The sequence below is a fragment of the Daktulosphaira vitifoliae genome, unplaced genomic scaffold, assembly GCF_025091365.1.
Source record: "Daktulosphaira vitifoliae isolate Bord-2020 unplaced genomic scaffold, ASM2509136v1 Scaffold_1, whole genome shotgun sequence".
NCBI classification, from domain to species: Eukaryota; Metazoa; Arthropoda; class Insecta; order Hemiptera; family Phylloxeridae; genus Daktulosphaira; species Daktulosphaira vitifoliae.
In genome coordinates, this window is record NW_026099572.1 from 69,937,524 (window position 1) to 69,959,687 (window position 22,164).

The window sequence follows — 22,164 nt, forward strand, 5'->3', positions numbered from 1 at the left end:
TGACACTTTTATATATATCTTAAATTAAAGCTAATGTAATATACTTTATTATGCTAAAAAAAAATTTCGGACTTTATTTTATCTTCATGGTGAAAATGGCTACCGAATGCTATTTTTGTGTGAAATTTTTCGATTTTGTATTTTACATTTTTAACTTTATTATGCTATAACTTTTTGAAAAATGTATGGATCAGTACAATTTTTTCATGAGGAGTAGTATTTATATACATCTTTCATTTGACATACTGTTTTTTTAAATCCGACCATTTCCCTATATACGAGGGGGGTTCAAATCTAAAAAATGCATGTAGAAAGTAGAACTTTTTCAACTTAAATTTTGAAAGTGTTCCGGAAAGTCTGACACTTTTATTTATATCTTAAATTAATTTAAACATATCATAGTAAAACCAATACCTTTTCAGCTTCGCATCGAAGCTAAAAGAAAAATGATTTTGTTTAGATTGATATATGATCAGAAACTTATATAATTACTGTAATAGTAAATTTATGAAAAAAGCTTAACATTTCTTTAGTATAACTTATTATATTATTTGTATTTATATCGTAATAAATCCTTTCGATAGAATTATATATCATTTTTATGAAACTCTTGGTGTTTAAACAGATTATACAATTAAAATATTCAGAACTTTATTTCTTATAGTTATATCCTATAGTTTAAACTAATTAGTAAAATATACTTAGTAATATACTTTAATAATAAAACAAATTTTAAATATAAATTTTTTTCTTGGTAAAAATGGTTACCGTATTCAAAAATATACTTTTTGTGTGTTATAATTCTGGGTTTTGTATTTTATTTTATTTTAAAAAACCTTAGAAGGGGAATACACTGATTTAATCAATATTATTAATTAAATTGACATTGAATATGGTTAAACTCATTAAATTTGTTTTTGCTTTATTAAAGTCGAAAAACTTTAAAATTAACCCAACCCTCACTTGACCTATTTTTTCAACGATACGTCATATGATTACAATTCCTATTTAGTTAGAATATTTAGTAGAATTAAATTTGATATGATAAAAGATTTCAACTACAAAGTAAAATAATTTTCTTTGTAATTTATAAATTTTTTAACTCTATTTGCGTGTGCTACTGCCAGTCTATAATATTACAATTTTATTGGTAAAATGTTTCTACATAAATCATTTCTAAAAAAATGATTTTTAGTTTCACCTGAATTTAACAACAGTTTTTTTACTATTGTAATCAATTTTAAAATACACTAAATTGAGTTGATTTTTTCAGAACTTTTCGATTAGTTCATTATTTAAAGTTAATCATTAAATTTAATGAAGTTCTTAATATATTAATTGTAAATCTTTTTACACTCCACAAGTTAATTAAAAATGATTACTATGATATATTTAAGTCATCTATTACGATAAAAATGCAAAAAAATCGAACTTTTCTGATGAATTTACTGTAATTAGTAAGTATAAAATTTCCTGACTGCATAGTAATCTTAAATATATCATATTTTTTAATCTCATAAAATTTTCTATGTAATGATATCAAATCTAAACTTGTAAGTTGAGCTAATGTTGTGGTAATAAAATCATTTTTTTTTTTATTATAGACTTTCATTTTAAAGGAACAAAAGTAGGTTAAAATTAATTATTTTTAACATATTAGAAATCAAAATCAATAATAACTTGAAATAATTTATTATAAAAATTATATAATATTTAATTAAATTATAAAAACTTAAAAATAGCATATTTCCACAACACCATCAAAATTTAAGTTGAAAAAGTTCTACTTTCTATACGCATGTTTAAAAATTTGATTTCATCCCTTGTATGATGAGAAATGGTCCGATTTAAAAAAAAAACGATAGAAGAGTGCGGTCGCGGCACAGTGTGAGCGTGGAATAGTTGGGACTAGTATAGATGATATCTGACTGTGATTAAAATCATTATCATAAGAAAGGTTTCGATGCAAATCTGTAGATAGTGTTTAATTATAAGAAATTGATGGATTAAACCAAAATCAAAATTCTAACTCAATAAGAATTAATGAAAATTAAAAAAATCATTAACACAGTAAATGATTTTTACTGAATCGGCAAATGTTCGTCACATTCATTTTTTAATAAAATTGGCAATTTAAGCTGATTTAAAAAAAAAAAATTGAAATAAGTTTAACTTTATGTTATATAATATTAGTATTATATAATATTCAGAAAATCAGTGTACCCCATGGATTTTAAAGTATATTAAAATAAATTAAAATACAAAACCCAAAACTTTAACACAAAAATAGCATATTATTGAATATTATACAATAAACATGATTATATGATAATATAAACAAAAATAAAAAACACATCATATTCAGATTAATACTTTTTCAGCTTTACATCGAAGCTAAAATATGACTTGTTATACTTGTAGGACAACTCATTTTTGGATCTTATTAATGGACATCAATAAGTGGGTCCTGTAAATTGTAAAGAATCTTTGGACTTCATAATGTTAAGTCGCATACATTAATCCTTATGAATTTTTGGTACTAATTTTTGATATTGATCATAAAATATCGATACAAACTTAAAATATAATGTGAGCTCTTTGCATTGTTCCTCGTAAATTCTAATACGATACTTTTATTTTTTAATAAAACGGAGCAAAAGAGCAATTCAAGTTATCCAAATGTATCTTACACAGGTTGTGCCCAAAAAGAACTACGGGTTCAAACTAATTACAACAAACTTTATTTTTTTGACTTAATCTTAAAAAATTTCAAGGTACGAATTAGAAGCATAGTGTTTCATGAAATACATATTTAAATACCAAACGTTAATTGAGTTGTTACGATTTGTTTAAATAAATATAGTCCTGGTTTTCATATTTATCTTCTCAATTAATTCTTCTAAATTGGTATATTTAGTGATGATAAATCAATACCTTTTCAGATATATATCAAAATTCAAATTAATTAAATTTAAAAATAATGTAATAATAGGCAACTTAAAAGAATAAAATCAAAATAACTATATTTAAATAAAAATTAATTAAGACAGCCATTTTCTACAGCATAGTTGATTATACTAATATAATTTTGTTGAGTAGCTTCATAAATGGTCCCTCTACTCCATGGACAATAATTTTCATGGGCATATTTTATGCAATCAAATTGACCATTTGCAGCAGCAAGTCTTGTTGTCCCTTCGTCCCACGCACACCCATTTAAATGACTATATTTTAGGCAGTCTATGTGACCATTTGCAGCAGCACTACTCTTTGTCCCTTCGTCCCATGGACATTTATTTTTATGTGCATATACCAAACAGTCAATATAACCACTAGCAGCAGCTTCCCTTGTTGTGCCTTCGTCCCACTCACAACCATTTTCATGGGCATATTTAATGCAGTCTAAATGTCCATTCGCAGCAGCCAATCTCATTGTCCCTTCAACCCATTCACATCCATGTTTATGGGCATATTTTAAACAATCTAAATTACCATGCACAGCTGCTGCAGCTATCGTATCTTTATCCCAATTACATCCCTTTACATCAGCATATATCAAGCAGTTTAAACACCCACTTGCTGCAGCAGCTCTAGTTGTGGCTTCATCCCACGGACATCCATTTATATGGGCATATTTTAAACACTCAAACTTACTGTTATGTGCAGCCGCCCTTGTCGTAGTTTCATTCCAAAAGCATCCATTTTCATGAGCATATATTAAACATTTTAAATGTCCATTAGCAGCAGCTCTTTCTGTTGTATTTTCATCCCAAGGACATCCATTTTCATGAGCATATTTTAAACATTCTAATTTACCACTAGAAGCAGCTCCGCGTGCTGTATTTTCATCCCAAGGACATCCATTTTCATGAGCATATTTTAAACATTCTAATTCACCACTAGAAGCAGCTCCGCGTGTTGTATTTTCATCCCAAGGACATCCATTTTCATGAGCATATTTTAAACATTCTAATTCACCATAAACAGCAGCTCCACGTGTTGTGTTCTTATCCCACGGACATTTATTTTCATGTGCATATTTTAAACATTCTAGTTTTCCGTAAAAAGCAGCCACATCTGTTGTGACTTCATCCCAAGGACAACCATTTTCGTGAGCATATTTTAAACATTCCAAATTACCCCTCATAGCAGCTTCAAAAGTTGTATCTTCATCCCATTCACATTTGTTTTCATGGGCATATTTTAAACATTCCAATTGACCATTAGAAACAGCTGCATTTATAGTGTTTTTATCCCATGGACATCCATTTTCATGAGCATACTTTAAACATTCTACATTACCATTGGAAGCTGCTGCTTTTGTTGTTCTTTCATCCCAAGGACATTCATTTTCATGAGCATACTTCAAACATTCTAAATTACCAGTCATAGCAGCGGCTTCTGTTGAGCTTTCATCCCAAGCACAATTAACATGATGTAAATATTTTAAAATGTCTAGATTATTTGATAAGATTGCCATATAAGTTGCGTCTTTATTCAATTCACATAAATTTTTGTGAGCATATTTTAACATTTCTAGATTACCTTTTTTTATTGCATTTAACACTATATTGAATTGATTCCATTCACAGCCATTCTCATAAGCATATATTAAGCATTCTAAATTACCATATTTTGCAGCTGCATCAGTCGTGTTTTTATTCCATGGACATTCATTTTCATTAGCATATATTAAGCATCCTAAATGTCCATTAGCAGCAGCTGCTTCTGTTGTCCTTTCATTCCACGGGCATCCATTATCATGAGCATATTTTAAACATTCTAATTTACCTTTAGCAGCAGCTGCTTCTGTTGTCCGTTCATCCCATGGACATTTATTTTTATGTAAATATTTTAAAATTTCTAGATTACCTTTTAAGGCAGCCATAGTAGTTGCAACTTTATCCAATACGCATAAATTTTTATGGGCATATTTCAACATTTCTAGATTATTATTTTGAATAGCACTTAACACAATATTTAATTCATCCCATTCACAGCCATTTTCATATGCATATATTAAGCATTCTAAATTATCATTGTTTGCAGCTGCATGAGTCGTTCTTTTATTCCATGGACATCTATTTTGATGGGCATATATTAAACATTCCAAATGTCCATTACTAGCAGCCATTTCTGTTGTGCTTTCATCCCACAAACATCCATTTTCATGAGCATATTTTAAACATTCTAACTGACCATAAGAAGCAGCCAAATGTGTTGTCGTTTTATCCCATGGACATTCATTTTCATGAGCATACATTAAACATTCTAAATTTCCAGTAATCGCAGCTGCTTCTATTGTCCTTTCATCCCACGGACATTTATTTTTATGTAAATATTTAAAAATTTCTAGATTACCTTTTAAGGCAGCCATAATAGTTACATCTTTATTCAACTCGCATAAATTTTCGTGGGCATATTTTAACATTTCTATATTATCTGTTTGAATAGCACTGAACACAATAGTGAGTTCATTCCAATCACAGCCATTTTCATATGCATATTTTAAGCATTCCAAATTACCATATTTTGCAGCTGCTTCTGTCGTGCTTTCATTCCACGGACATTTATTTGTATGTAAATACTTTAAGATTTCTAAATATCCTTTTGTAGCAGCAGCCTTTGTTGTTTCTTCGTTCCATTCACATCCATTTTCATGAGCATATTTTAAACATTCCAAATTACCATTTGATGCAGCTACAATAGTCGTATCATCATCCCATTCACATCCATTTTCACGGGCATATATTAAAAATTCTAAGTTTCCGTTTTCAGCAGCTTTTCTAGTGGTACCTTTTTCAAATTGGTATATTACATCGTCACCTGAATATTGAATCCCTACATGATAACAATTGTTTATTAATATTTGCTTTATTAAAATATTTTTATTTTTATAAATAAAATCTTTAGTATTCTAGATTATTAAATAAGTATATTTAATTAAGAGAAAAGTAGTTCAATTAAATGTTTCATTTATTAAGTTATAAAAATGTAATTTATTACTTAAGGTGAACTCCAATTATTATTGTTAGTCTTAAGTATACTTTAGTCATGCCCACATAGTTTGACTAATGATAAATATTTTTTTTCAATATATGGTGACTGCGACAAAGCTACCTTTTCTCGTCTGACAGATTGGGATTAAGGTATACATAAGCAATAGGCATAAACTTTTTATACAGAAATTTGTCTAATGTTATTTGTACTAAAAATAGATATTACGCAAATCCATATGCCAAATAATATTTATTATGGTACTTGTAATTTATTTATACTTTAAATTTTTTCACTCAATATTTCAGGTAAGACCATAATTGAGCTTTTAATTAAGGAATTACAAAGTATGTTGGTGCTACGTCGACTCACAACTGACGGAACCAAAGCTAATCTCATGATCAGGCTTGAGAAGTTTCTCATGTAAGAGGATGTTAATGCGGGGAACATGAAGTTTTACCCCGTTCAAACCAAAAATCCTCTCCAATCAGAAACCTAAAAAGGCATCGGAGAAGCGAAAAATCATGCTGCTGAAGAAAATAACAGAGAAGAAAAAAGGTTCGCAAATACTGGAGAGTAGTGACATCTGACAAAGATTCACTTTATGACCTCCGGGTCTGAACCACAAACTTATTTACCGAATAATTGTTGACTAACGAACAGAGTGATTGTTTAGCGTCCGACGCTATTATTTCACCGAAAAAGCCAAAAATGACCATAACTTCAGTTGGATAACCAAAACTGCGATGTCTTCGTTGGGAAAATTAAAATTACCAGGGGGAGATAAATCCTCTCAATATTTCGGTAAAAATATTGCTGATCACAATTCGTCTTACCGTGCACATCCCTTATCCAGATCGGATTTCAGGAAGTATTCCTAACAACCATTGTCTGTTACAGGATGACCAACAACAAGCAGTAAGGGGAAGCCTACCATTAGCCGCCGAATTCGCGACAATGATACGCCAACAGATAAAAATGCTGATACGGCAGGTAGTAGCATTATTAGTGAAAACCCTCGAAAAGCTGCTGAATTGGAGTAGTAACCGAGTTAGAATAGCAGAAGTGTGGGAATTGCGATTGCGGTGTGACCAAGCGGGTTAACCAAGGAAAAACACGGAGACGAAGCGATGGTCCGGCATGACCATGGCCTCATGTTCGCTGTCTTAGGCAACCACCACAATAACGGCTGTAGCAAAACTGGCCGAATCTCCGACACAATACTCGGGACGATCACGGCCGCTCACGTCCAAAATAGGCGGCGCAAGCCTTTAATCAGTTCCTTCCAGTCGCAGTAGTGGTAAGTGGAGTGGGAAGTAGGTCTTGTCCCGACGGAAACGTGAAAATTTCCCGGCTGCTTATTAATCCTAAAAATACCATTTTTTAAATTCTTATAAAATGTTGTATTTAATGATATTAATTTTAAACTTGTAAGTTAAACTAATAAAAAAAACCCAGCATAGTGAGGTTGCGGCACAGTGATGACGTGGCATAGTTGGATCAAGTATAATGATATCTGACAAAATTAAAATCACTATCATAAAAAACTCATGGATCCAAATCTGTAGATATTGTTTAATTGGTGGATTATTCCAAAAGCTACATGATCTGCTAGTTCCTTATTAATATCCTGATTAAGATAAAGTATGTCGAATGAAAAAAGGATTATTAAAAAACATTATTTCTCATAAAAAAATTGTGTTGATCTAAACATTTTTCAATAAGTTATAGCATTATAAAGTTAAAAATGTAAAAAATAAAATCGAGAATTTTCACACAAAAATAGCATTCGGTACCCATTTTCACCATTAAGACTAAAGTCCAAAATTTTTTTTCTATAATAAATTACATTACATTAGCTTTAATTTAAGATATATATAAAAGTGTCAGACTTTCTGGAACACTTTCAAAAATTAAGTTGAAAAAGTAAATTTTTTATAAACCAAGTCATTTTGAATCCCCCCTTTAGGCAGATTATGAGACAGATNAAATTTTTTGTAAACCAAGTCATTTTGAATCCCCCCTTTAGGCAGATTATGAGACAGATTTATAAAAAAATTATACCAAATGATTGGTAAAGACATCATGCATCTAAAAAAAAGAATTATATTGATTTGGTTATTTTTAAAAAAGTTATGGCAATTTTAAGTAAAAAAAATTTCTAAAATTAGCGATTTTTAAATTTGTAATTTTTTTGGAAGTTTCCTCCATTTACGTGAAAAGAGGGAAATTTTTTGAATTTTTGAGGGTAATGTCTCCGACTAGATACGATTTGTGATCTTTTGACGTATCATTGAAATAAATCGGTTCGGTGAGACCTAAGAAAAAGTGGTAACAGACAAAAAAAAACACATTATAGTAAAACCAATACCTTTTCAGCTTCGCATCGAAGCTAAAAGTTTAAAAGTTCAACATTTTTAAATNTCGACTAGATACGATTTGTGATCTTTTGACGTATCATTGAAATAAATCGGTTCGTTGAGACCTAAGAAAAAGTGGTAACAGACAAAAAAAAAACACATTATAGTAAAACCAATACCTTTTCAGCTTCGCATCGAAGCTAAAAGTTTAAAAGTTCAACATTTTTAAATTATAAATTTCATAAAAATAGGTTAACCCTTAACTGGTACAATCATCTGTTAATATTTTAAAAATATAATCGATAGGAACAGCACTAGTCGACAAAAACTACAAAAGTGATCTAAAACATATCTTAAAAGAATGCATTTTACTCACTCTGTATTACATTTAGAGCTTTAACACCTATTACAAAATTTAAAGAGGACAATATTTTGAAGACAATCTTATGGCCATTTAGGGATTAACTTAATATTAAGCTTGATAATTGAATTTGAAAATGTACTTTTTTATTATACTTCAATCAATTATAACTCTTTAATAATACAATATATTCAAAAACGCATATGAGATCATCTCCAAAATATTGTTCTCTTTCGTTTTTATACTTAAATGAATAAAATAAAAATTTTGTAGAAATAAAGTATTGAAATAAAACATTAAAACTGGAGTTTTGTCTAGGGTTATTTTTATATAAAAAAATGATATATATGTATATATTTTTTTAAAATTTAGTTTTAGGTTGTGTCTAAAACCATTATATATAGATTTTAGCCTTAGTAACTTATTTTGAAAAATCCTAGAACGAAAAAAATGTTTAACAAATAATTTGATTTTTATGTTTTTGAAATTAATTAAGTTTCGTTGAAATAATACGATAATACATTTTTTAAATAATAAATAAGGTTCAAAATAGTTGTCTATATTATAATTGTAATATATATGGATGAACATATTGAAATACTTGATCTTAAAAGATCGAAATATCGCTCTTTAAACGTAGCGATGTGTCACACCGCACTGTACCAGTAGTGATATATTTTTTCTCTGTATCTGTAATTACGGGTTAAACATGATATTTTGAATCAATATTTTGCATGGATTATTTATAAAGCATATTAAAAATCAAAATCAATTTTTAAATGTAAATGCTCGTTTATATAATTTAGTAATAATCTCAAAAAAAAAAGAGTCGATGGAAATTAATCTAAATGAAGATTTGAAATCTGAATAAAAATGTGGTTAAGCAAAATATATTTTGTTTTATGCTGATTAAAAAAAATTTCAATTTACAATTAGTAATATAATTTTACAGTGTAATTTAGTATAAAAACAAATTTTATACTCTTATTATTTGAGGTCAATCCATGCCATATCATCCAGAAGTGATTACACAACTATCTCATTTTTTCTTAAATTTTCAGGGTTTAAGCTTTATGTTAAATTAAGATTAAAACAATATTTTTACAACTTTCCCATTTTTATGGGGTTTTAATGTAAAAATGTTAAAAATAGCCAGAACGTTAAAAACACACAGATTATTCAATATTAACTTAATCAAATTATAATTTTAGACTTGACATTATTATAACTTAAAGTTTACATTAAAAAAAAAATTATGTGAAATTCTAAACTTTAATGACTTTTTAAAAATGACGTTTCTATGTAAATTGGCTATTTTGAGCATAATTAAATACGTTTATAGTGATTTTCAAATGTGGTATTGTAAGATATATAATCTATGTTTCAACTAAATTTAAAATAATTTTCTTGGGACTTAGAGGCCTACAAAGTTAGATTTTTTTTTTAAATACACATATTAAAGATGCATTATTTCTGTTGGAAGACCTAATTTCAGAAAACATTTTTTTAATTTTTTAGATATATTTCTCTTTAATACACCATAAAAATTTGAAGTTTGAGAAAAAAGTGTAATATGTGAAATTTAGCATTAAAAAATCAGTAAAAGCCTGCGCATAATCAAATAAATTAATTATAGTTTTTTGTTGTTTTCAAACCACAATTTTGTATTTGTTCTTTATATTATTGTATATTTAATATACAGGGTGATTTTTTTATCATAACCCACTCAATTACTTGCAGAATAATAATAATTTAAATATTTTTTTTTTTTAATATCTTTATTTACACATTATTCTTGAATTTTTAACTATGTAATACTTTTTAAGTTCATCCCTTATGCCTTGGAGGGGGGTCAACTTTGTTTTTTTAAATGGTAACTCATATTTTTAATTTAATAAAATGTTTGAGTTTTTAATTTAATAGTAAATGGCATTTGAATTTTTAATATAACTTAATTCGTTTATTAGATATAATCATTTAAAGTTTCAAATTTTTGAATTAATATACAGGTATAATACACAAGGGATTACAAATACAGGTAGCTAATTGGTTTTTTATAACATCGATATTAGCAGGTACACAGCATTGTTATTATCAATTGTAGTAAGGCACATTGTTATGAGTTTATAAATACACTAACTGACAATACAGAAAGTATATCTATTGATAATCATAATTGATAATAAACAATCCGTGACTGAGACAGCAATGTCATAAAAATCCAATTAGCTACCTGTATTTACAATCCCATGTGTATTAATTTATATATGTGTATTAAAATTTTGAAACTTTAAATGTTTATATCTAATAAGCTAATAAAGTTATATTAAAAATTCAAATGCCATTTACTATTAAATTAAAAACTCAAACATTTTATTAAATTAAAAATATGTGTTACCATTTAAAAAAACAAAGTTGACCCCCTTCCAAGGCATAAGGGATGAACTTAAAAAGTATTACATAGTTAAAAATTCAAGAATAATGTGTAACTAAAGATAATAAAAAAAAAAAATGTTTAAATTATTATTATTCTGCAAGTAATTGAGTGGGTTATGATAAAAAAATCACCCTGTATAACGATTAAATATATACACTAGGGTAAAAATCGAATGTCTTTTTTTTTTACGCTACCCCTTAATTTTTTTTTAATGGTCAAAAAAATGAGCTGTGCAAAATTTGGAACCGATCCGTTAAGGTTAACCCGTGTCCCCTGGCCTATTAAGTTGAGTCGAAGAGTCAAATTTAATAGAAATAACTGATCTATGTCTCATAACTTTTTTTTCTCTTAACTNATAGAAATAACTGATCTATGTCCCATAACTTTTTTTTCTCTTAACCTCGAATAATAAAAGTAAAACTCAAGTAAAGGTAATTTTATAAGAAATTCAAAAATAATAACTTCAATGTTGTTTTATCAATAAATAGCCCACAAAAACACTACATACAGTAAAAAACATGTAAAAGTCTTAAAATACGTTATAACTGATTTTGTTGATTTTTAATTATTTATTTNGTTATAACTGATTTTGTTGATTTTTAATTAATTATTATCATTTTATTTTTTGGAAAACGCATTTTTGTTTAAAAAAAGAATCTAGAAGTTTAATTTTTTATGCTAAGTACGATAATTATATTAGATTTATTATTTTATGGACAGTTAATTAATAATTAATAACAAATTTAACAAAATTGATTGTATTATTACATTTTGTCGTATCAATATATCAATTTTGGTTTACTGAATTACTTTAAGATAGTACCAATTATATTATTATTAAAGATAAGAATATTTGAGTTATTTTCGACAACTGACATAATTTGTGTCGTATAAATGCAGCAGACAATTTGTGAACACGTTAAATATATTTTACCTGTTTATTATTATATATTAAATGATACGTTTTAATCACAAATGTACAATACTTTTAGCGTCTTTTAAAGTATTACGAACTAATATTTATTTATCTTATTGGTAATTATTCCCACGAAATAACTGGTAGTAAGTTACCATCAAATTTACAACTGTTTAATCTGAACACTGATTTTTTGAAAATTGATCCATCATTTTGGAGTGCGAACAACAGTTATATAAATGTTTTAAATACTATAAGTAAATTGCGAACATTAATGATACAGCCTAGCGTGGCATTAAATTAATTTAAGACTACATTAATATATTAACTACAACTGAAGAACAGAAACAATACGTTTTACAAATAGTAAGTAATTATCGGAAAAAATTTCCTAATTGTAAAAAAAGTACAATATCAAAAAATATATTATAATAATATAATTTAATTATTGTTAAAATATTTTTTTTAAAGTTATTATTATTTAAAAAAAAAATAAATTAAAAATTGTTAATAACAATTAAATTAAACTGTTAGGTTTGTAATTAATCATTAATTAACTGTCCATAAAATAATAAATCTAATATAATTATCGTACTTGGCATAAAAAATTAAACTTCTAGAATCTTTTTTTAAACGAATATGCGTTTTCCAAAAAATAAAATGAAAATAAATAATTAAAAATCAACAAAATCAGTTATAACGTATTTTAAGACTTTTACATGTTTTTTACTGTATGTAGTGTTTTTGTGGGCTATTTATTGATAAAACAACATTGAAGTTATTATTTTTGAATTTCTTGTAAAATTTCCTTTACTTGAGTTTTACTTTTATTATTCGAGGTTAAGAGAAAAAAAAGTTATGGGACATAGATCAGTTATTTCTATTAAATTTGACTCTTCGACTCAACTTAATAGGCCCGGGGGCACGGGTTAACCTTAACGGATCGGTCCCAAATTTTGCACAGCTCATTTTTTTGACCATTAAAAAAAAATTAAGGGGTAGCGTAAAAAAAAAAAGACATTCAATTTTTACCCTAGTTTATATATTTAATCGTTATATACATGTTATAATTATTCAACTCATTATTTTAGTTACAAAATAAAAAATTAATTAATTAAATTATTATGACCATATTATGAAATATTTTTATAATTAATCTTGGTTTTATTCCAGTAGTTAGAATATTGTGTTCATAAATATCAGTTAATGATATCTTAATGCTTTTGATGGTACAGTTATTAATTGGTAAAAATCTGTGTTTTTCTCTAGTGTCGAGAATAGTTTTATATAATTTAAATCTCATATTAGGTGTTTTTTGTACTTTTGAGGAGGGTACATTGGTGTATTTTATCTCTTTAATTTTTCATTGTAAAATTGAAGCAAAAAAACTTAAATAAGTTTAACATCATATGCTATTTCAATTATGTTTATGAAAATCAGTGAACTCCCCATGTAAAGTATTTTAAATAAAAATAAAAAACAAAACCCAGAATATTAATACAAAAATAGCATATTTTTAAATACGTTGAACATTTTCAGCATGATTTTTTTTTTTAAATTAAAGTATATTACATAAGCTTTACAATTTCAAAAGTTAAGTTAAATAAGTTAATTTTTTGTGAAAAAGTTGTTATTTTGAAACCCACCCTTTTTGGCCGGTAAAGTGTCAAATGGTTATTAAAATATACCAAATGACAGTTAAATACCTAAGGTATCCATAAAATAAAATTATATTAATTTGTTCATTTTTAAAAAATTTATGCCAGTTTTAAGTAAAACAAGTTTTAATGATGTCGAAAATTACCGATTTTTATTATAGTAATTTTTTTGAGGGTTTCCTATATACGTGAAAAGAGGGAAATTTTTTCAATTTTTGAGGGTAATATCTTTGACTAGATACAATTTGTGATCTTTGACGTATTGTTCATCAAAATCGAATCTGTGAGAGCTGAGAATGAATGGTACAGACACAGAAAAAAAAATCATATTCAAATTACCTTTTCAGCTTCTCATTGAAGGTAATACATATAAAAATTGTATAAATAATGTAAAATATAATTTACCTTCATTAAATATCACATAGGATATTATCAAAATAAGAGATATTAATTGCCAATTCTAAAATAAAATAAAATGATTTTTAAGATTTCAAATGAGCAACTCAGATAATGTGCGTTACTCACCTTCATTTTTATTATAAATGTTAAATTCTGAATAACTATTGACAATTTTTTTATTATATTAGAATATATACACTAATTGAATACTAATTTAAAAGAATTTATTCCTACTTCTATATTTTTAAATATAAAAAGAGTACTTAAAGGAAATATTAAAGTATATAATCAATTATTATTTTTAGTCAAACTATTCATACAAGTGTAAGAAATAATAACCAAATCAGTATTAATATGAACACTTGTTTTAATAAAAAAAAAGTGAATTATTATTACAATTTTATATAAATCCCGTTTTAAACTGTTTTTATATAAAAAAAAAAAACAATTATACTAAAAATGAAAATATAGTAAATTAAAATTGGCTGAATTCTTCAATTTATTATTTTTTATTACTATTGACATATCAGTATTACCTGCAGAACTATGACTTGTGCTAGCTGCAAAAGTCAGTAAATTAACAGGTATTGATTCTTATAGCATTTCTGTTATATATCATTTTTGTCATTAAAGTTATTTCTTCAAAATTTTTGGTTAGTGTTTAAAATTTGTTTGTTTTTCGATTTTTTTTTTAAGTATTGTTTTGCTATTTTTGTGTTAAAATTCTCGATTTTATATTTTACATTTTTAACTTTAAAATGTTATAACTTTTTGAAAAATGTATGGATCAGTACAATTTTTTTATAAGAAATAATATTTATATACTTCTTTCATTCTACATACTTTTATTTTAAATCGGACTATTTCCCTTAATACAGGGGGTGTTCAAAACATAAAAATGCATATAGAAAGTAGAACTTTTTCAACTTAATTTTTGAAAGTGTTCCGGAAATACTGACATTTTTATATATATCTTAAATTATAGCTTATGTAATATACTTTAATATTAAAAATTTTGGACTTTATTTTGTCTTCATGGTGAAAATAGCTACCGTATTCAAAAATATGCTATTTTTGTGTTAAAATTCTTGGTTTTGTATTCTATTTTATTATAAGGGGATTACACTGATTTTCATAAATATATCAATCTTATTGACATAGTATAAAAAAATTTTATGTAGTTAAATATAAAATGATAAAAATGATATTCAGGTTTTACATTTATTTGTTAAAGTTCATTTATTGAAAAAACATATTATTATAATTTACCTTTTAAAATTTTAAATTTGATATATATATACTAAAATACTATACTAAAATTGAGGAATTTTGAAGCCGTTATTTCACTGCTCACGGCACATGTCTTTTAAAGTAAATTTCTTATTTTTTGAATAACTAAAACCGCCCCAGGGGGGTGACATGACAACAACGTCTGCTCTAAGTTGATCAGCCAACACAAATAAATCACCCAATGTAACTCAATAGGTTTCTCAACTCCGTATATCTTTGCACTGTACAATGTCAGTCTAATTTATTCTAAATCTTTGTCGATCGCTATGACTGAAATTAAAATGAATCGTACAAGTCAATGTTGTTANCGATCGCTATGACTGAAATTAAAATGAATCGTACAAGTCAATGTTGTTATGTACAAAAAGTGACGATAATATTTAGATATATTAAAGTAAAAAAATTATCTAAGTGAAACTATATATCCTCAATTATTTATAGATTAAATAAATTAATGGAAAATTAAAATATATTTTAAAATTACTCACACAGCATTATTGCAATGTATTCCCTTGATTTTCAATGACTTAGATTGTAACGTTGTCCAATCTTTGTACTAGATGCTTAGGGTTTTGATTCGAATATTGTATTTTTATTTTCGATGTTAATGTGTTTAAAATTTTACTATTATTTTCTTCGTCTATTATTAAGTCGTCAATTTTCAAGTCGTGAGTATTTTTTGGTGTATGGTGGTATCGTGGTAGCGTGAGTTCTTCTAATTTATTATCGAGAAATTTGGTAGGTCGTATGTTATTGTATGTGTATAGTTAGTTTTTAATATCATTTAATAGATGAAATATTTGCATTTTTCTTTTCATACCGTTTAACTCATTCTATTTGTACCACCATTCCTATTAATATTACTAGAGCTACTTGCAAAACTATCCCTTATCCTATCATTATAACTATAGCTTAAACAACTATTTCTAATGCTGTAAATAATACTAATGTTGGTATTCTTCTTAAATGTCTTCGAAGAAAAAAAGTTCTTGCACTTTGAGTAAGTGTTATGTTATGAGTTTTCATTGAATCATCTACGTGCTGTTTATTCAATGTGTCATCCAAAAATTCAGGATGTCCAGTAATAAGTTGCACCAAAACAATCGAAGTCCGACCCCTCTTAGTAAGAGAGCATCATGGAAATTTTTAATTACTTTTCATAATATTTAAAATTTTAACTACATTTTATACTTTATTTTATGTGTGGTCTCCACGCTGTATTAAAAATCACTTAGATAAGTGCTTCATCGTCTACAGCGTGGGTTCATAGCACAGGTCCTCCAAGATGTCTGTGGTTGACCGATTCAATCAACATTACCCTTATACGCGACCGCTTATTCGACAGGGCCAATAAATTTATGACGACTTATTTCGCTGTTATCCTTCATATCTACAGGACGTTTCACTTTTGTAGTCTTGGGGACGCACCCGATGGCTAGGCAGTTCACGGGGAGAACTTATGCTAATAAGCAACACAATATATTGTATTATTAACTTGTTGAGTAATAATTATAAAAATTAAATTTTAAATAATTGAATTTGTTGGTTCATGAAATCATTCTTTTTTAATTATAATTAAATACTATTCGTTTTTTTGTGTTACTAACATCTCGATATTGTGATATTACATAGTTAAAAGAACATAAACATTAAAAAAATATCTGACAGTGTGCTTACCCTTTGTAAACAAATCTAATATCAATTGGTTATTTTGTTTACTGAAAACATACGACCATTTGAACTATTCTAATTTATACCGAATTTGTATTTTATATTTCCTAATATTTTATATTTCATTAAGTTACTTTATAGTACACTGATAAGATACCTCAGTAATAATAAATATTCAATATCCTTAAAACAATACATTTATACTATTTAAGTATTTAAGTTGCTAATTAAAATATACAATATATATTTTAATTCTTATATATTATATAAGAATTGAAGAGAAATATGAAATTGAATTCAATAGTCCTCTTACTCTGTGTTGTAGTATTAGTCTAATTATGAAAAATTAATAAGTTCTATAATTTAAAAGTTCTTTATTAAGTTTAATTACTAATTAAATTATTATTTGATGTTACAATCATAAAGTTAATAAATATAAATATATGATATTCTGAAAATTTTGTCTTGTAAACATCTTTATTATTTAAATAACACAAACATTTTAAATAACTATTTTATGTTTGATTGGATTTTCCAGTTAATGATATCGTATCGAATTCATGGTACTATATAAATACTTAATTTAATCATATGTTTTTTTAAAAATGTACTTAATTCAAATTTTTACAACTAAGTGATATAATTTTTTAGTTAATAGTGCAATTGTATTCATACACTGTTCATTCACTAATAACAGTTTGTTCAGATTTATGGCGAAATAAATTTAACTTCTTTATGATTTGGTGATTATGATCATTTTTTTATCATTTTACGTCTTAGCGTGCTGATGGAATCTATTTATAATAATACATGTATATCTACTAATAAACGCATGTCATTTTGTGTCTCTTATTTTTTTATGTTAATGATATTTTTGAAAATTAGTATTATATACATTTATAATAATAATATCTACCCAAAATATCATGTGTAGAAGTAAATCTGTAATTAATTATTATGTTATCTACTATGACAAAAATAATAAATCAACGTGTAAAGACTATTCTAAAGTGTATCATGTAAGTTTATTCTTGGATATAATTCATAATATAAAGTAGCTCATTTTTTAAGATAAAAAATTGTAAACATAAGAAAATTGTTTAAATCTATATTACAAATTTATAGATTGCTACTGTATTTATTATTATTAAAGAAAAATAATTTTAATGGTAATTTAATAATTTTAGGGAAACCATGCTACTAATTTAAATAAACATGTGAAGAAACATATAGAATTTTATGAGGTATTTATTAAAAAATGTAATGAATTGAAACTTAAAAGTTCGTGTTGTAATAACCAAAAAAGAAAAAAATGTATGTTATATTCAAGTTTAATAAAATAAAATTAACTATGACAAAAAAGTATTTAATTGATTGTTGTATGATATTAGTTACTGCTAATGGACGCCCTTATTATATCTTAAATGACAGTGAGTTTAAAAAAATATCCTATATTATCAACATTCCAGAAAAATTTATTTTAAATTCTACTTCAATTAGGTTAATATAGTTTATTAACTGTATTACAATACAATTATATTTATATAATTTTATCATTGTGTAATTTTTAACTTCCTAGTTAAAATTATTCTTGTATAACTTATAAAGTGATACATTTATTAGGAGGTATATTATAGGTGAAAAAGGTATTCACCTTTTTCATACAAAGGACCAAAATTAATGAATTAAAAAATTGAATATTGTCATTAAAAGTCAATGTTGCTACTAGGTACAATAGGAGTTGTTTAAGTATTCCAAACATACATTTTTTTTTCTTAATTGGCTACTTAATAAATCTAAATTTTGCCACAAATGTAATTAGTTACATTTGAACAAGAACAAGAGTTCTTTTAGAAAGGATTCCAATCTAGAAGAATCTTATAAAATAGTTTTTATTTTGATCATTAGAGTGAGCCCATTAAATAAAATTCGTCAGACTTATAAGATTAAATTTCATTTTATAATTTCTTTTCCATTTAATATATTGGCTACAATGACAAATAAATAAATTATATTGTTTACAAGCTATAAAATAATACATCAATTAAATATATATACTGAGAATAATGTTGGCGTTAACAAAAAATTTCATTTTTAAACTATCTAAATGAACATTGAATAATTTATTAGTAATAATAAATTAATAATCATAATACACATAATAATTTAATTTTATACTTGAAAACCAAATTAAATACATTAAAGCAAACAAAAGGATACACTTAAAAACAAATAATTTTTTAAATTAAACAAAATACACAATTAAAAATAAAAAAATGATTTTTGATTTAAACATTTATGTACAGAACAATAGGACAATGATCACTACCCAATACTTGACTTCTAATGACATTATCACATACATTATCCATGAATCTTTTAGATACAATAAAGTAATCAATCCTCCTAAAAAAAATTAAAATGAAATAAAAAGTTAAGAAAAACTTTATACAAATGGAGATTTTTTTCTTAGAATGTTTCACGTATCAAATGATTTTGTTTGCATTTTTATTGTCATAATTATAATTGTAATTTCATATAATGGAGTAATTAGAAAAAATTGAATACTAATTTAAAAACTATCTAATCTAATGTTGATAAGATTTTTTTTATAAAAATATAAATTTATTTATTTACCATCCAACATTTTTGGCTCTTGCATTGTTAAAATAAGTCCAAAATGTGTATGCTCCTTCTACGTCTGGATTAATGAACCTAAATGTATCAATAAAACCTTGATCAAGTAATAATGACATATTGTCTCTTTCTTCTTGAGTAAATCCAGCAGTTTTTTTGTTAGTAGCTGGATTTTTGAGATCTTAATAGTAACAAAATAATGAGTATTAGAAATTATTAAATTTTATAGGAATAATTATTCTATATAGAGAAAATAACCGAATACAATAGTTATGAGAGAAAATAGTACATTTATACTAGGTGATTTTAACGCTAACCTCTCAATTTCTTTTAAAATAATAACTAGGTATTTTTTTTAATTTATAAGGGTGCTAACTTTATTTTTTAAATGACAATATACATTTTTAGCCAACTTATAAAATAAAAAGTAATCTAATTATGAAAATGTCTGATCGATAACAACTTTTGGACCAGTACTTTGGAAGCTATGTCTATTTTAAAATATTGACTGTAGAGAAGCACAGTATAACAATATTTATCATTAGACATATTAGGCCGCATTCTTCTTTTTACATAGGTATAAAATTTAACTACTTCTTAATAATTATTATTTTAAATCAAGTGGCTAACTTTAAAAGAATCATTCTGTATTTACATATTAGATTGATTCATGTGCTAAATTAATAACTACCAATTTCTTTATGTGCTACATTGAGATCTCCCATAAGAATTACTGGTTTTTTCAAATCTAATTTTTTTAAATAATTTCTGAATTCTTCATCCCATTTCATGCGTTTTGGTAATGTCTTTAATCCTTGGCCAGAATTAGGAATATCTAAACAAAAAAACAAAAAAATATTTCTGCAGCTCAAATTTTTAAAATGATTTTTATTACAAGTGCCAACAAGAATGAATTTTTCATATTCAGCTTCTATAACTCGACCTTCAGTGTCATTCAATTCTTTGATTTCTTTACCCATACGTACATTTATTGGTTTCTCTTTGGAATACAAGGCTACACCTGAGTAACCAGCTTTTTCAGCTATAACATAGATATTAAATATTATATTTGATTACTTAAAGTTAATGTTATAATATATTCAACTTGAGTATTTTATGGTACAATATCTATAAATAGTTAATATATTGATTAAGCAAACAATTATATAATAGAATACTATCAGAGATTAAAAAGGTTTCATTAAAGGGTTAATGGTATAATGCTTCAATACTGCATTTTATAAGTATGATATATAATTTGCACACGACAAAGAATAACAAAAATTAAATGAAAGGAAGCAAAAAAAGATTTGAGATGTAATAAGGTGTCTGATCAAAAAGATGAATAATTCATTTGTTAAGCATATCACTTAACTTATGGTAACATGTCAGCATTAAATTGTTCTGTCATTAATCATTACATTTTGACCAGTGGAATAAAATATCCAAATGCAACCTAAGGTATTTAATACATAATCTGTTAAATCATTTTTAAGTTGAATATCCTACGAAAAAATTATTTGGGAATGGAGTAAAAATTTAACTTATAACAAGTTTTTTTTTTTAATGACTTGTATTAAAAGAAATCATAAAAAATATACTAATAACTACTTTGCATTTAAAATTAAAAAAAAATATTTCACCTGTATTAAGATAAAATTTATAGCCTTCTAGTTTGGCTTCTTCTGGTATTTGTTTCTCTATACATTTAGTCTCTTGTAAACATAAAATATCAGGATCTTCTTTTTTGATATAACCAATTACATCTTTCTATATAAATATAACCAATACATTATAACAAACTAAAAGTAAAATCAAAATGTCACCATCAACAATATATTTTTTACCTTAATCCATGCTCGTAACCCAGCAACATTCCATGATACAATTTTTTTATTCCAGGTTTTGTCATTTGAAGTTTTTCTTTCACAATTAAAATTAATTTGACATAATTCAGCCTGATTAGACTTTAATTTTTTAGCCTCAGAATCATCTTTAGCATCATTAGGACGTTTCTTCTGATTATCTTTGGTAGATGTGACGTATTCGCCCATTTTTTTTTGCTTAGATTTAGTACTCATTTTTATAAGTATCTTAAATTTAATAACCTTTAACATACAATAAATAATAATAACTTAAAAAAACTATGTGTTCTTTGTAATACAAATGATTTGAACCAAATCCTGGATTATTTTTTTGATTTCAATTGCCAGTTAAATAAAACATAAATCACCGTATTGAAAACCGTTGGATGAATACATTAGAGTGTTTATCACTCTTTTACACTATCAGTAGAATTCTTGAACATTAAATATTTCTTTAGAATTGGTATTTATTATATGTTTTAGTTTGAAGTAAAAATAATTCATTAGTGTTAAAACTAATAAAGTAATGAAAATAATATTTATTCCAAGAATCGCATTTTAGTGAAATGTATT

General features: G+C 25.8%; 2 protein-coding genes across 2 annotated transcripts; both read right to left on the reverse strand.

Moving 5' to 3' along the window:
- Nucleotides 1–2,997: 2,997 nt before the first annotated feature.
- LOC126894151 (uncharacterized) lies at nucleotides 2,998–14,367 on the reverse strand. Its single transcript, XM_050664944.1, has 3 exons — nucleotides 14,255–14,367; nucleotides 14,135–14,189; nucleotides 2,998–5,841 (listed from the first exon to the last, which is right to left on the reverse strand). Exons 1-3 carry the CDS (start codon nucleotides 14,258–14,260, stop codon nucleotides 3,038–3,040), a joined length of 2,865 nt encoding a protein of 954 aa, XP_050520901.1. The 5' UTR covers nucleotides 14,261–14,367; the 3' UTR covers nucleotides 2,998–3,037.
- Nucleotides 14,368–19,035: 4,668 nt separating this feature from the next.
- Nucleotides 19,036–21,986, reverse strand: LOC126894160 (DNA-(apurinic or apyrimidinic site) endonuclease). Its single transcript, XM_050664962.1, has 6 exons — nucleotides 21,574–21,986; nucleotides 21,370–21,496; nucleotides 20,622–20,768; nucleotides 20,418–20,561; nucleotides 19,727–19,907; nucleotides 19,036–19,495 (listed from the first exon to the last, which is right to left on the reverse strand). Exons 1-6 carry the CDS (start codon nucleotides 21,841–21,843, stop codon nucleotides 19,378–19,380), a joined length of 987 nt encoding a protein of 328 aa, XP_050520919.1. The 5' UTR covers nucleotides 21,844–21,986; the 3' UTR covers nucleotides 19,036–19,377.
- Nucleotides 21,987–22,164: the final 178 nt, after the last annotated feature.

What these genes read in the sequence shown, in the direction of transcription:
- LOC126894151 (XM_050664944.1), bottom strand. An exon ending in CTATGTGATATTTAATGAAG is followed by an intron (nt 5,842 to 14,134) that starts GTAAATTATATT and finishes GTTATCATGTAG; the next exon opens with GGATTCAATATTCAGGTGAC.
- LOC126894160 (XM_050664962.1), bottom strand. Translation starts at nt 21,843, where the DNA reads ATGTTAAAGGTTATTAAATTTAAGATACTTATAAAAATGAGTACTAAA. An exon ending in ATTCATTCTTGTTGGCACTT is followed by an intron (nt 20,562 to 20,621) that starts GTAATAAAAATC and finishes TTTTTTGTTTAG; the next exon opens with ATATTCCTAATTCTGGCCAA. An exon ending in AGAGCCAAAAATGTTGGATG is followed by an intron (nt 19,496 to 19,726) that starts GTAAATAAATAA and finishes AATTTTTTTTAG; the next exon opens with GAGGATTGATTACTTTATTG.